The sequence below is a fragment of the Psammomys obesus genome, unplaced genomic scaffold (genome assembly GCF_907164565.1).
Source record: "Psammomys obesus unplaced genomic scaffold, mPsaObe1.curated_primary_1811, whole genome shotgun sequence".
NCBI classification, from domain to species: Eukaryota; Metazoa; Chordata; class Mammalia; order Rodentia; family Muridae; genus Psammomys; species Psammomys obesus.
The window spans coordinates 850-15,516 of record NW_026589815.1 but is presented as its reverse complement, the minus strand read 5'-3'; the positions used below and the strand labels follow the sequence as shown (position 1 = coordinate 15,516).

Below are 14,667 nucleotides of genomic sequence, written 5' to 3'. Positions count from 1 at the left end.
AAAAGAAAAGTATTGGTCAATTATTAAGGAGCCTGCCCACATGTTTCCAAATACTCACTCTAGACCTGATCCCCTTACTGCTATGTTGGCAACTGAGTTTCAGCATGAGTTTCAGAGGTGACTAAAGACATGCCAGCTGTAGCCACAAATAAGGCTCATTGTTACCGAAGATATCTGGAAGACTACACAAAATAAACCTGGGATTGCCAGGCCTGTGGACAGGGAACAGTTCTAAGTCCTGAAACATGAACTCTATGTCATTCTTAGACCGTCCCATCAGACCCATAGTCTCAGGACTTACAGAAGGAGGTTGTCAGAGCAGCAATGATGGGGAACAGTGGGATCTTTCTGAAGCAGACATCTGCTCCACTGTCTGCAGTCTCCCCATGACCCCACGACATCCTACAGGGAGAGACCCCTAAATGACAGATGGGAAAGCTGAGCTCAGTGCAGATCCTGGATCAGCCCAGAGAGATATGTCCGTGACTGACCCTTTATTCTTAGCACCAAGAGCAGGTCTGGCAAAGAGGCTGATAAGTGTCTGAGGATGAATGAATGTGGACAGCATTATAATTAGTCACATGATGACTTGAACTGGAATCTTCTACTCTAAAGCTCGCATTCTTTGCACTGCACTGCTCAGCATATGCCGGTACCCATAGCCTGTGTATTGTACAGCTTAGACAGATGCCTAAAGTCATCCAGATGTTGAAGGATCAAATGAGGGAACGGAGGAAAGAAGGGAAGATTGAATGAACAAACAACTGTAATATGTACAGCCCTGCTCAGTCTCTCTCTCTTTTATTTAGGAGCCATTCCAGAAACATTTGACAAGCGAGAAAGAAAACGTCTTTACTCCACACAGTCCTTGACAAGGAAGAATTTGTTCCAAAATTTCACACAGCTACTACTCCTACAAAATTCTTGCCCAAGAGTCTGGGAGACCTTGGTCAGGAAAAGCAGGCATCAGTATGGACCAGAGGAGAAAGGACGTCTGATTGAGATGCAAGACTTATTTGCCCCAAGCCCGGGTACCCAGGAAGAGCCTCAGCTCGTCATATTGTATGGGGCTGCTGGGACTGGGAAGTCAACACTGGCGAGGCATGTGAGCAGAGCCTGGAGGCGAGGCCAGCTCTACAGGGACCGTTTCCAGCAAGTCTTCTTCTTCAGCTGCAGGGAGCTGGCCCAGTGCCAGCAGCTGAGTCTGGCAGAGCTCATAGCACAGGGCCAGACTCTGCTCACAGCTCCCATCAGGCAGATCCTGGCTCAGCCTGAGAAGCTGCTCTTCATCCTGGATGGCATAGATGAGCCAGCATGGGTCTTGGAGGGGCAGGATCCTGAGCTGTGTCTGCACTGGAGTCAGACACAGCCAGTGCACACGCTCCTGGGCAGTTTGCTGGGAAAATCTGTCCTCCCGGGGGCTTCCTTCCTGCTCACAGCTCGGACCACAGCTCTCCAGAGGCTCATTCCTTCCTTGAGGCGGCCGCGTTGGGTGGAAGTCCTGGGCTTCTCTGAGTCAGGACGGAAGGAATATTTCAACAAATATTTTCTTGAGGAAAGAAAAGCAATCGAAGCTTTTCATTTAGTTGAATCAGACCCAGTGCTCTCGACCCTGTGTCAGGTCCCCTGGGTGAGCTGGCTGGTCTGCACTTGCCTGTCACAGCAGATGGAGCAGGGAGGACATCTCTTCCTGGCCTCACAGACCACCACCACTCTCTGCCTGAAATACCTTTCCCAGACAATCCAAGGTCAGCACCTGGAGAACCAGCTCAGGGCTCTCTGCTCAGTGGCTGCTGAGGGGATTTGCAGAAGAAGGACCTTGTTCAGTGCAATTGACCTCCATAAGCAAGGATTAGTTAAGGCTGACATTGGCAATTTCCTGAAGATCAGTGTCCTTCAACAGCAGCCCGGCTCTCTGAGCTGCAGCTTTGCCCACTTGTGTCTCCAGGAGTTCTTTGCAGCGATGGCCTGTATCTTCAGGGATACTTTGGAAAGATGTGGTAATATAGAAAAGGACAGAATTATGGAAAATCTGAGACGAAGGTACAAGAGTCATGAGCTGTGTGAGGCACCCATTATACAGTTCTTATTTGGACTCTCGAGTGAAGAAGGACTGAGAGAAATGGAGAGGATCTTTGCCTGCAGGCTGCCCTGGAAGCCAAAGTTGACACTTGTGTCTGACATCCTCGGGAAAACCCTACCCCATCAACTGTATTCTCTGGGTTTGTTCCACTGTCTGTTTGAGCATCGGGAGGAGAAACTCCTGAAAAGGGTGATGCATGATCTTGAAGAAGGAACTGCTCAAGTCCTAATGGGGGTGAAGGAACCAGTATTTCAGCCAAATATTGTATATCTGGTGGTGAGGTCAGAGGTGGAGCTCATGGTGGTCACTTTCTGCATTAGGTTCTGCTGCTGTGTGAGAAGCCTTCAGCTCCATGAGGGTGAACCGAGGACACAAGCACTGCCAGTTCCCAGGATGGTTCTGTGAGTATCCAGACACAGCCCTCTCTCCAGCTTCCCCATGGATCCCTCAAGCCCACATGCTCTAAACACAGGAAGCACGCTTAGCTGGTTCCAAGAAATCAGGGTAGAGGTCATCAGTGACATCAGCTGCTGAATCTGACCACCCTTCTCTGTCTGCCTCTGTGTGCCTGACCATGGGGTGGGCTGTGAAGTTCTGTCTCTCTGTGCCTCGGTGGGACACCCACCTTCTCTCATTCAAATCATTTTCACAAGGTTCCAGCACCCCATAGTTACTGATCCTCTCCCTTAACACGCTTTCTCTCTGAGAAACTGCTCATTCACCTACCGCAGGCACCAACTCCTATTCTCATGACAGTGACCTTGGCCCTGAGGGTTTCCACCATCAATCACCTCAGAGTTCCTCAGTTTTCCCTACCCAGATGATTTCCTGTATGTGCCACTGAAGGCAGTCTGGCCCTGGAATTCACCCTAATGGCTCCCCAACTCCTACCCAATCTTAGCAGCAAGGTAGAGTTCTCCTTCCAGGGGTCCCTCCCACTGTGCTGTAACGGTCACTCAGTACCAAGATGGGGGTCTCTCTCCTCTACGGATGATTCCTTCCATTAGTATTCGTTAGGCACTCATTTATGGCAGGCCTTATTACAGGAAAACTACCAACCAATTACAGGAGAAAATATAGTTGCAGCCTTTAGTTCCTCAAGATGGTAGAGAAGATGGACAACAACTCTAATCACACATGGTGTGACACATGAAATGATCACGCAAACACCAGGCGCCAGGGAAGGAAGGGTCACTCATCTGGAGAAGAGTGGAGTACACTCAGAGGAACAGATTTTGAGACTTCTGTTTTTACACATTGAAGCTTTTCCAGATAAGATGAGCTGGACTTCCTGCATAAGCTTGAAATTTCATCCTTCATTCAGGAGGCTAAACCAGGGAGATTCCTTGAGTTCAGGACTTACACAGCAATCTGGGCAATTCTGCCAAAGCCCACCTAAAACATAAAAAAGTAATGGAGTAGCTGTTAGAGAACAAGGGTATGAGGAGAGGAGGGGAAACTGATCAAAGGGGGAACCTGATCAAGCTGTCTTATGCACAGTCAGTAAATTGTCTCACTGACTCTCCTTTTATATAATTGAGAAAAACTAATTTAAAACACGCTTGTAGAAAAGTGGTGACATATCATTTATCAAATCAATAAAAATTACTTCCCACCAGAATTCCATTTCTCATTAAGGCTTGGGGAAGTGAGCTTGGTCATACGTGCCTGATACCACAAAATTAGAAGATTGAGGGAAGACAATCAGAAGTTCCAGGCCAGCCTGGCTCCATAGAGTGACACTGTCTCAAAGCATCATGGGCTAAGGATGTTATTCATTCATAGAGAGATTGCCTAGTGTTAAATTTCTATTGGTGTTACAAAAGGTCATGGCCAGGGAAACTTTTTAGTTTATGTGGGCCAGGAAGCAACCTGGAGGCAGAAGCAAGTGGATCTTTGAGTTTGAGGCCAGCCTGATCTACAGAGCAAGTTCCAGCACATCCAAGGCTATGTAGAGAAACCCTGTATAAAAAAAAATTGTTTGGGCTTATGGTTGCAGAGGGATCAGGGTCCATCTGACAAAGGGAAAGGATGGTGACTGGAGCAGCAGGTGAGAGCTCATATCTTGAACCATAAACAGGAAGTAGAGAGGATCCTGGGAATGCTCAAAGCTTTCAAATCTTAAAGCCTGCCCCCAATGACATCTTTCCTCCAACAAAGGCACACCTCCTAGGGCTCCCCCAAAAAGGACCATGAGTTGAACAAACCATTCAAATGACCCTGACTCTGGGGGAATCTCATTCAATACATCACATCTAGTGAGCACAGGACCCTAGATTTTGTACACAGCGTCATTTCGAGAATTGGATATTCTCTAAATCTCCAATTCAGAGATACCTATTAATCTTTTTTTCTACATACTTTTTACAGTGAGCCACACTTTATCTATTATCTTATACACCCATTTATTTTCTAAATGGATTAAGACTGTTCTGCAGTTATTAAGAATCTAGTTACAATACAGGTCTGAATAACATTATGATAATCCCAAGGGAGAATACCTTGGCCAGTTGGACCATTTGTTTTTCCTGTTCTTGGCCAATTACAGTTGTTACTAAGTATCTACGTTTATAAACAAGTAACCCTGGAAGGATCTTGATACAGATCTTGCAAGTAGAAGTGGTCTAATGTCACCTTCAGAAGAATTCTAAATAGGTACAAAGAAGCCAAATGGGTCAAAAGAAACCAGGAACACCAAGCCTGCATGGAAAGGACAGACCCTTGGGAAAATGTGAGGCTTCAGCTACTAGTGAGAAGAATAAGTTGAGAGAAAAATCAGCCAGACAAAGCAGGGAGATAAGTAGACCATTGCACACAAGGAAAACAGTTCAGAGGTGGAGTTGGCCAAAGCCAAGGGAAGGGAAAGAACCAGTCCAGAAAATTATGCTTTCAAAGATACTGAATGAGAATTTTTTCTGTGTCTGGCTAATGATGGCACCTCAAGCATTTTGAATAATAAATCCTGAAATTCCATGCTCTGTCAATGTAATTACTAACCATGAATCAGAACTGCCATCCTTTGGGGGCTGGAAAAGTGGTTCACGTTTAAGACCACTTGATGCTCTGGCAGAGAATGTGGATTTGTTCCCAGCACCCACAGCAGATGGCTCACACCACCTTGAACTACAGTCGCTGCGACCCCAGGCCCTGCTTCTAACCTCTGCAGCTCCTACATCTGTGTAGCGCATGCACAGACAAGCAGGCATGCAATCGTACACATAAAGTAAAATACAAATAAAGCTTTTAAAAGAAAACAGCATCATTTGAGCTTTAATATTTGGTTTTCTTAACATTTCTTTGATTCTGTAAAATTGGAATAAAACATCCTATACTTTTTGTTTCAGTCAAAGAGGGTGACAATCTGTGTTTTGAGAGTTTGGGTTTTTTTCCAAGTTTATTGTTTTGTTTTGTTTGTAGTAAAGGGGACCCAATGTTGCACAGGCCAGGCACGGAGCTGCTCACAGTCACTTGGGGTTTTAGTTTAGAATGGCCTAGCCTCCCCAATCGCCTGCCTTTTGTGCTCATTTGCTGGCATTAAAGGAATATACTACCATTCTATGCTGATTCTCTCTCTCTTTTTCCTATCAGATCCAGATGGACTCCTATTACTGACGCCAGCTGGAAGATTCTCTTCTTCAATCTTAAATTCACTAGAAACCTGGAGGAGCTGGACCTCAGTGGAAATGCCCTGAGGCACTCTGCAGTGAAGCATCTTTGTAGAACCCTGAGACACCCTGGTTGCAAACTAAAGACCTTGTGGTGAGTCCGGCCTGGGTCCCCCCCAAAGTAGGGATGGATGGCAGGAGACTAAAGGGGGAAGCTGAGTCTGGGGTGAGGACTGGTATTCATCAAATATTCACTGAGCCCTCTTGATTATGCCTGTGACAGATTCCAGACATGCAATGATAAACCAATGAGATTCTGTTTGGGGGATCATGAGACTGACTGGCATTTGTCAAGGGACTCCACTAGCTATTGCTAACAATAGGCCTATAGGACTCCAATGAGACAAAATTCCTGAGGAAGTGGCTAGAAGGAGGGCTGAAGAACACAGAAGCAAAGTAAGGCATGAGGAGAGACAACTTCAGGTCCAGGGAATGGCATCTCCTGAATTTCCTCCTGCCCTCAGCCCTCATAACTAGACTTCTACTCTGTTTCTATGGACTTTTTCCTTATTCAGATTGCACATAATGAGAGAGATCATGTCCTATTCTATGTCTGGTGAGTTACACATCACATGGTTCTCGAGGTAGGCCAGTGAGCTATCCTGGGCCTCATGGAACTCTGCCCTGGGCAGCAGCAATAGAGAAGTGGTCAGCAATGTGTACTCCATGGCCCTGCAGCTCAGCTGTGGGAAGCATGAAGCTATCTACCCAGACAAGAACAGGCAACAAGAGAACTAAGCACTGCCAGCTCAGCATGCCAGGGCTCACAAAGGGAGGCCTGAGATCAGTGAGCCTGGGAGAAGCTGATGGCGAGCATCGACTGAGGTTTTTTTTCCCCAGCCCCAAGCTCCTGGAGTAAAGACTTATGATACTAAAAGTGCTATTTACAAATACCTATGCCACGCAGCCAGGCTCATTCTCTAATTAGCTCAGTTATTCTAGTCTAAGTTCTCCATGTGGCTGGTTACCTGTGCTCAGATACCACACATCTGTCCATTTCCGGCCTAAACTCTAGGCCATAGTTTTTTTAATTGACAGATGATGCATCAGTATAGTACAAGAAGACATTCCCTCAATATTTCCCCTGTTAAGTACAATGAAAACTCTTTTTCTCTCAATAATAAACTATATACAATTGTAACAATTATGAAACAATTATGAAAATTATTAGGTAAGATTTATACTCAAAAATGTCCAGCCCATAAAAATATTTGGCAACTTAGGAAAAAGTATTCTGTTATCTAGCTTATCTTAGTGTGTTCAGATTTCCATACCTAAATTATTTTCTATCATGAGTAGTATTACAAATCCCAAAGCATCTTCTTAGACCTTAAACATCTTCTTAAATCCTAAATAACTTAAGCTTTATTGCAAGACTATAACTATCTAGTCTTCAACTTCAACAGAGACTTGAGAAGGAAATATTACCTAGTAGATATGAAGTTTAGGCAAGCAGCTTATAAAATATAAAAATGACAGAGAGCTGGCTGTCTGGACTGTCCCCCAAAATTTCTCTCTAATGTGGGAACATCACCTTTAGCCTTTTGGACCAGAATAGCTGACAAAACTTTTTTAAAGCAAGACTTATAAGGGACTTGCTTACCCTGTCTTGGCAGAGCTTGACAGTTAATTTTGTGTGCATCCAAGTTTTGCCCATTTGGGACCACATACTCTCTGCAGCTGAAGCAAAGGGCATTTTCTTTGTCCAGTGGCTAGTTTGTCACATTTGAAGCCATCTCCTAACAGAGGGTCTTCAATACTTGTTATATTCTTGGAGGTAGGCTGAGGGTAGGGCCAAGAGCTTACATGTCTCATTAACAGAAAAGCCCTAAAATAATAAAACACATTTAAATACCATTTTCTGTAGGTCCCTGAGGTTTCTGAAGACCATCTATCTATATATTTTTCAATAGTATATATTCATTATCTGTCTATCTATAATATATCTGGACAAGCAAGCATTGCATGTTTCTAGCTATCTAGTAACTGATCAACTTATTACGTGTATATCTGTAATAAACAAGACTAGTATCTGACATGACTATGAGTTTGATTGACTAACTATTAACTCTTTTAACCATCATAAACAGTTTGTAATAGTATCTCTAAAAGGACTAAAAGTAAACCTGTATTTATAAATGAGTTGTATAGGTACAATACCTTATAAAATAGTTGAAATATATATACATATGTCTTTCAAAAGTAACTTAAAATTTTATCAATATATAATGATATATATCATGTATCAAAAATGACCTTAATCCTGTATCAATACACAAATTTATACCAATGTTAGATTATTGCTTATAAAGTGTTCTTTGGTTCAAGAGCAGATTCTATAATTTACCCTTTTCTCCTATTATTCCTGTATGATATTCCTATAGTCTCCCCTTTTTTCTTCTCAACCACTTTCTACTTACCGAAGAAAAATGGATAGAGAAAAGAAAAAAGAAAGATCCCTGAGTCTAATTTTATATACCTTGGTTTTTCCTTGATCAAGATTGGTTAATAACTTGTAACCAACCCCCTTTAAGAACAAGCATCCATTACTGAATAGAACAACCAAAACGTATTGACCCAACTTTAAAGGAACGTGACATCACAATATTAATATTACTTCCTGCTGATTGGGGGTGTAGTATCCCTTTTGGGGGGACCAAAAGAATTGGGAAAATGGTTGAGTCTTAAGAAAACCAGTTGTTGATGAGAATGTGGAGCAAGGGGGTCACCCCTCCATTGCTGGTTGGAGTGTAAACTTGTACAACCACTTTGGAAATCAATCTGCCACTTTCTCAGAAAATTGGGAGTAGGTCTACCTCAAGATACAACTATGTGACTCCTGGACATATATCCAAAAGATGCTCCACCATACCACAAAGACTGTGTTCATAGCAGCTTTAATAATAACAGCCAGAAACTGGCAACAACCCAGATGTCCCTCAATGAATAATGGATAAAGAAAATTGGATCACTTGCCCCTAGCTGAGCTGCCTTGTCTGGCCTCAGTGGAAGAGGATGTGCTTAGTCCTGATGCAACTTGATGTGTTGGGGTGGGTTGGTACAGGGCAGGGAGGGCTCCCCCTCTCTGAGGAGAAGAGGAGGCAGAAAAGGAGGAAGAGGTTGGGAGGGTGGGACCAAGAGGACAGGATGGAGGGGGCTGTGATTGAGATGCAAAGTAAGTAAGTAAATAAAAGAAACATTAAATTTGTGTTTAAAGTATAGAAAAAAAATCCTTTTCTTTAGAAAGCTATAACATTTGTTATTCAGTCTTTAAATGTTGTGAAAATGCAGATTTAAATGAAGTCCTAGTTGGAACAGTCTGAAAGGCTGCACCAAATGGGTTTGCTGCTTTGATGTTGTCTGAAAAGCAAGTTTTGATGAAGCAGCAGCTGAAGCAGTCTGAAGCTGGATGATGTACGATGCTGGAATAAATGAGTTTCAGCATCTCAGAATCCTGGAGAATGAGTCTTGTCAAGGCCATCTCCATTCTATTGCTGTTTGGTCCTTTTGTCCTGTAAACATGTAAACTCTCACAAGTAATATACATGGGATGTGCAAGGTGCACAGAACAATTAAAGATGATTTCTTAAGAGGGAACAAGTCAGGAGCCTGACACAGAGGACCTCTGAAAAGCTCTGCCCTGCAGACTATCAATGCAGATGCTGAGACTTATGGGCAACCTTTGGGCAGAGTGCAGGGAATCTTAGAAAAGAAGTGGGAAACAGTAAGATCTGGAGAGGACAGGAACTCCACAAGGAGAGCAACAGAACCAAAAAATCTGAGCACAGGGGTCTTTCCTGAGACTGCTATTCCAACCAAGGACTATGCATAGAGATAACCTAAAACGCCTGCACAGATATAGCCCATGGCAGCTCAGTATCCAAGTGGGTTCCATTGTAATAGGAACAGAGACTGTCTCTGACATGAACTGATTGGCCTGCTCTTTGATCACCTCCCCCTGAGGGGGAAGCAGCATTACCAGGCCACAGAATAAGACACTGCAGCCACTCCTGATGAGACCTAATTGACTAGGATCAGAAGGAAGGAAAAGAAGTCCTCCCCTATCAGTGGCCTTGGGGAGGGGCATGCATGCAGAGGGTGGAGGAAAGGAGGGATTGGGACGGAAGGAGGAAGGGAACCACAGGGGGGATACAAAGTGAATAAAGTGTAATTAATAAAGAAAGAAAAAATAGATGATTTCTTGCTTTTTGTATGAGCAACTGAAAGACAACTGTCTTTCTTTAAGCCAGCCTGGCTTGAATAATAATCTGTAATGCCAGTTTGTCTCTATACTAATTTAAAGACTGGCATGATAAGCCTGGAGGATTTTGTAGCCAAAAGGATTTATTATCTTTGTATTGACCTTCTTGTCTCAGCCATTTCAAGAGCTATTCCTATATAGAGGGACCATCATATACATTACCTGTCTTGGTCTTTTTTATTTTCTTCTTCCTGTCTACAGCCATGATCTTTTGGGGAGGAGGTGGTCCCTCCTCTGTGAAATATGATTTTTACCAGATTGGATGGATTCCACAGCTTTTCTTCCCTGTGGGAACAAATTTAAAATCTCCTTCCCAACACAATATAGTACCTTTCTTCCATTTTGGAATCAGGACTTATATAAGCTGATCTAATTCAGCAGACCTTTCTAAAAATCAGTGCCTTTTAACATCTGTACTGCATGTTTCATTGACTTCTAAAAAATTCTTTTTTTTATTCTTTATTAATTACACGTTATTCACTTTGTATCCCCCCTGTGGTTCCCTCCCTCCTCCTGTCCCAATCCCTTCCTCCACCATCTGTATGCATGCCCCTCCCCAAGGCCACTGATAGGGGAGGACTTCTTTTCCTTCCTTCTGATCCTAGTCAATTAGGTCTCATCAGGAGTGGCTGCAGTGTCTTATTCTGTGGCCTGGTAATGCTGCTTCCCCCTCAGGGGGAGGTGATCAAAGAGCAGGCCAATCAGTTCATGTCAGAGACAGTCTCTGTTTCTATTAAAATGGAACCCTCTTGGATACTGAGCTGCCATGGGCTACATCTGTGCAGGGGTCTTAGGTTATCTCCATGCATGGTCCTTGGTTGGAGTATCAGTCTCAGGAAAGACACCTGTGCTCAGATTTTTTTGGTTCTGTTGCTCTCCTTGTGGAGTTCCTGTCCTCTCCAGATCTTACTGTTTTCCACTTCTTTCCTAAGATTCCCTGCACTCTGCCCATAAGTCTCAGCATCTGCATTGATAGTCTGCAGGGCAGAGCCTTTCAGAAGTCCTCTGTGTCAGTCTCCTGACTTGTTCTCTCTTTTCTCCTTCTTCTCATGTCCATCTTCTTTGCCTTTCTGTATACGAATTGAGCATTTTAGCAAGACTCCTCCCTCTTTCCCTCTTGATTAGTTTCTTTAGGTGTACAGATTTTAGTAGGTTTATCCTATATTATGTGTCTATATGAGTGAGTATATACCGTATGCATCTTTCTGCTTCTGGGACAGCTCACTCAGGATGATCATTTTTATATCCCACCCCCCAAAAAAAATTCAAAGTCAACAAAACACCATTTAATCTATCCCTAGGATATTCCTTACCCCCCTTCCATTCTATGAGAACATCTTTTAATTTCTTCTTAGATCTCACCACAATTGCTTGACCTATAGGATTGTAAGTGACTTCTGAAACATTTCTATGCCATAATATCCAGACTTTTGTTGTATTCCAATGGATACATATGCTGAAGCACCATCAGTCACAATTTGCAAAGGCAGCTCCAAGGCAATCACCATTTCTAACAAATATGTAACCTCAGAATCACCCTCCCCAGAATTCAAGGCAAAAGCCCATTGGAATTCTGAATATGTAACAATAAGTAAAATCTGGATTTTTAATTCAATATATTGTATCTCTACAGATTGCCATCCTAATTCCTCAAACCTTTGTGTACTTTTTCACCTGGAGCTATTTTTTCTAATCTCTGTTCTATGGTTTCAACGTAGCAATCCATTTCTCATTCTCCTTTTTCAAGTCTGTTTTACTTTGATCTTTCTTTAAAATATATATAGAACTATGGTTATTACTGAATATATTGTTGTTGTTATTTGTAAGTTGACAATCAACAAAACTGTCCAAATGCCCTCTTTAACAGTGTTTTCCATCTTTTAATATGAAAGTATTTATTTCATTTTTTAAAATCTCTCTAAGTATCTCATGGAAACTTTATTTTATTTTAATTCTTATTCTTTTCTTTTTATTTAAACTGTATTTTTGATTGTGTTCAGTTTGTTTACTTATTTATTTAAGCATTAGCATCTATGTACCTTTGAAATCATTTTTACCTGATTTTCTTTCCATCTCCTTTCTTTGGAGATTTATTTGCTATATGTATTTATTTCTCCCTCTTTTACCACCTTTTAAGTTAATATCTTTTTCTGTATTTAACTTTATCTTAACTCTTCCCCATCTATACGTGGATTATTTCTTTCATTTTATTTAATTATGTCTATAAGGATTGTATTTTATTAAATTCAAACCATTTGTATCTATCTATGATGTTTCACATAAAATCTGCTCCCTCTCTGGCATTAAAGCACTACTTTATACATTTTTTTAATTTTTTATTAATTACACTTTATTCATTTTGTATCCCCCCATAAGCCCCACACTTCATGTAGACATCCAATTGGACCAGCACCATTTGTTGAAGATGCTATCTTTTTTCCATTGTATGGTTTTGGCGTCTTTGTCAAAGATCAGGTGTCCATAAGTGTGTGGGTTTATTTCTGGGTCCTCTGTTCGGTTCCATTGATCCACCATTCTGTTTCTATGCCAGTACCATGCAGTTTTTAAAATTAAGACTCATAAGACTCAAAGTGTTATTTATAAATGCCTATGCCATACAGCTAGGATCATTCTCTGATTAGCTCATGACTTAATTAACCCATTAATTCTACTCTAAGTTCTGCCATGTGGCTTGTGGGCTTCGATCTTCCAAAAACCTACTTTATTTAGGGTTCTTAAACATCTTTACCTCTCTTCCAACTCCTGCCCCTAGTTAAAAGAGAAAGCAAGTTAGTAGGGACAGGAGATGCAGACCTCTCTAGCTACTTCTTTCTGGTTAGGGTTGTTGGTTCTTTAGGGCAATACCAATCTCAATCATCAGGATTCCAGAAGTCCAGTCAAACAGCAAACAGCAAATGGTACCAGCAAACCTTAAACATTCTCTGGAGCCTATCTCTCTAAGAATGTTGTTGATGATTATTAATATGTAATATTGATTTACCTTTTAGTTAAATAGTGGCTATTCCTAAACCAGCTGTATACCCAAATCACCACACAGAGAGTAGGATTTATTTAATTAACCTAGAGCACAATGCTGGGCAATGATTACTCCACCCTAAAACTCCAAGCATGCATACCTTCCTCCCATTCAGATTTCCCACATTATACTTGCTTTTTAGTCACATCTTAGGTCTGATTCATCTCTCCTGGTGTTTCCTGGCCCTCTCCTCTCAGATCTCTCTTCTCAGATTCCTCCTCCCATTCACTTTTTCTCCTCCCCTCCAGACCAGGATGTCCTACCTTATTCTCTCCATTGCTCACCACTGGCTCATTGTTTTTATTGGCAATACAGACAACAAATGGTGGCATGTTTACACAAACTTGACACAGGTGATGCTTAGAATAAGTATCAAAATGCAAAGTCTGGATTGAAACCAGATAATGGGGTAGAGAAATCAGCATTTGAATGAACAAGGGTAAATTGTATACATTCCACATTAACATTATACCAACAGAATGTCAAGAAGCCAAGCCAAGCTAAATGATGCAAAGCTTAGCTAAGCAATGAAAAGTAGGCTCTCCATGTCTCTGGAGAGTTCTCAGAGTCCAAACAAGGATGTTTTCCAGCTGACAAGAACCACACCACTCCTACAATATAGTTTCTAGATGGAAAATATCACACACCTCTCACGAGTCTGTTTTCAGTGGTGGATAAAGCATTTCCACATCCCACACTTGGGACCAAAACAAACACAAATTCTCATGACACAACCGATTTTTTAAAGAAACCAAAATTTCCACTACAATAGCTGGTTACCTGTGCTCAGGTACCATGTGTCTGTTCTCCTCACATTGCCTCACTCTCTCCGAGAATTCTTTCTGCCTCCTGGGTGTCCCACCTCCTATTTCTTGCCTAAGCTATAGGTCATGGGTTTGTTTGTTTGTTTGTTGATAAACTGGTGATATATCTATACAATACACAAGATATTCTCTCAAAAATCATCTCCCATGCAGGCTTGTCGACTGTTGCCTCAAATACAAGAATTGCAAAATCCTGGCCTCAGTGCTTGGGGCCTGCTCCAGCCTGGTTGAGCTAGACCTGCAGCTGAATGACCTGGGAAACCATGGTGTGAAGCTGCTGTGTAAGGCACTCAAGAATCCTGCTTGTAACCTCAGCATCCTGAGGTAAGCAAGACCCTGAGATTCCCTTTTGGAGGGAGTAATCTGTGAGGAGGCCCATGACAGTGTTCTGAGGCCTAAAGGAGAAAGAAGACTTGGTTGGGACAACCTGTGGCTAGCAGCCCAGGGAAAGGCAGAGTTGGGAAAGGCTCTGGAACAGAAAGGCATTGGAGTCATGAGGTTTCAGTAAACAGGCCTGAGACAGTCCCCTGTCCCAAAAATTGTGCCATTCCCTCTGCCCTTAGGTTTCATGCAAGGTAGGAAAGTTCCAACCAATAGCCCTGGGGACCCATGTCCTTCTCCAAGAAGCTGCTTCATGCCATCTCTAAGCTTACTCTCCTGTCTGTCCACCTTCCCAGCAGAGTCCCACAGACATTTATTAGAGTAACATTTCCCAGAGTTAGCTGGCCAGTGTCTTTCTGGTGCTCAGAGAACCACAGAGGCCCTAGACCCTTGAACCCAGAGACTTCTGGTTCTCC

General features: G+C 42.5%; 1 protein-coding gene across 1 annotated transcript; it reads left to right on the top strand.

Annotated features, from left to right (window-relative positions):
- Positions 1-809: 809 nt before the first annotated feature.
- On the top strand, positions 810-14,198 carry LOC129675421 (NACHT, LRR and PYD domains-containing protein 1b allele 4-like; the record flags this gene model as incomplete). Its single annotated transcript, XM_055605443.1, has 3 exons — positions 810-2,484; positions 5,672-5,842; positions 14,024-14,198. Coding segments are annotated over 3 exons (2,021 nt in total), but the record flags the coding sequence as incomplete, so codon positions are not given.
- Between the last annotated feature and the right edge of the window lie 469 nt (positions 14,199-14,667).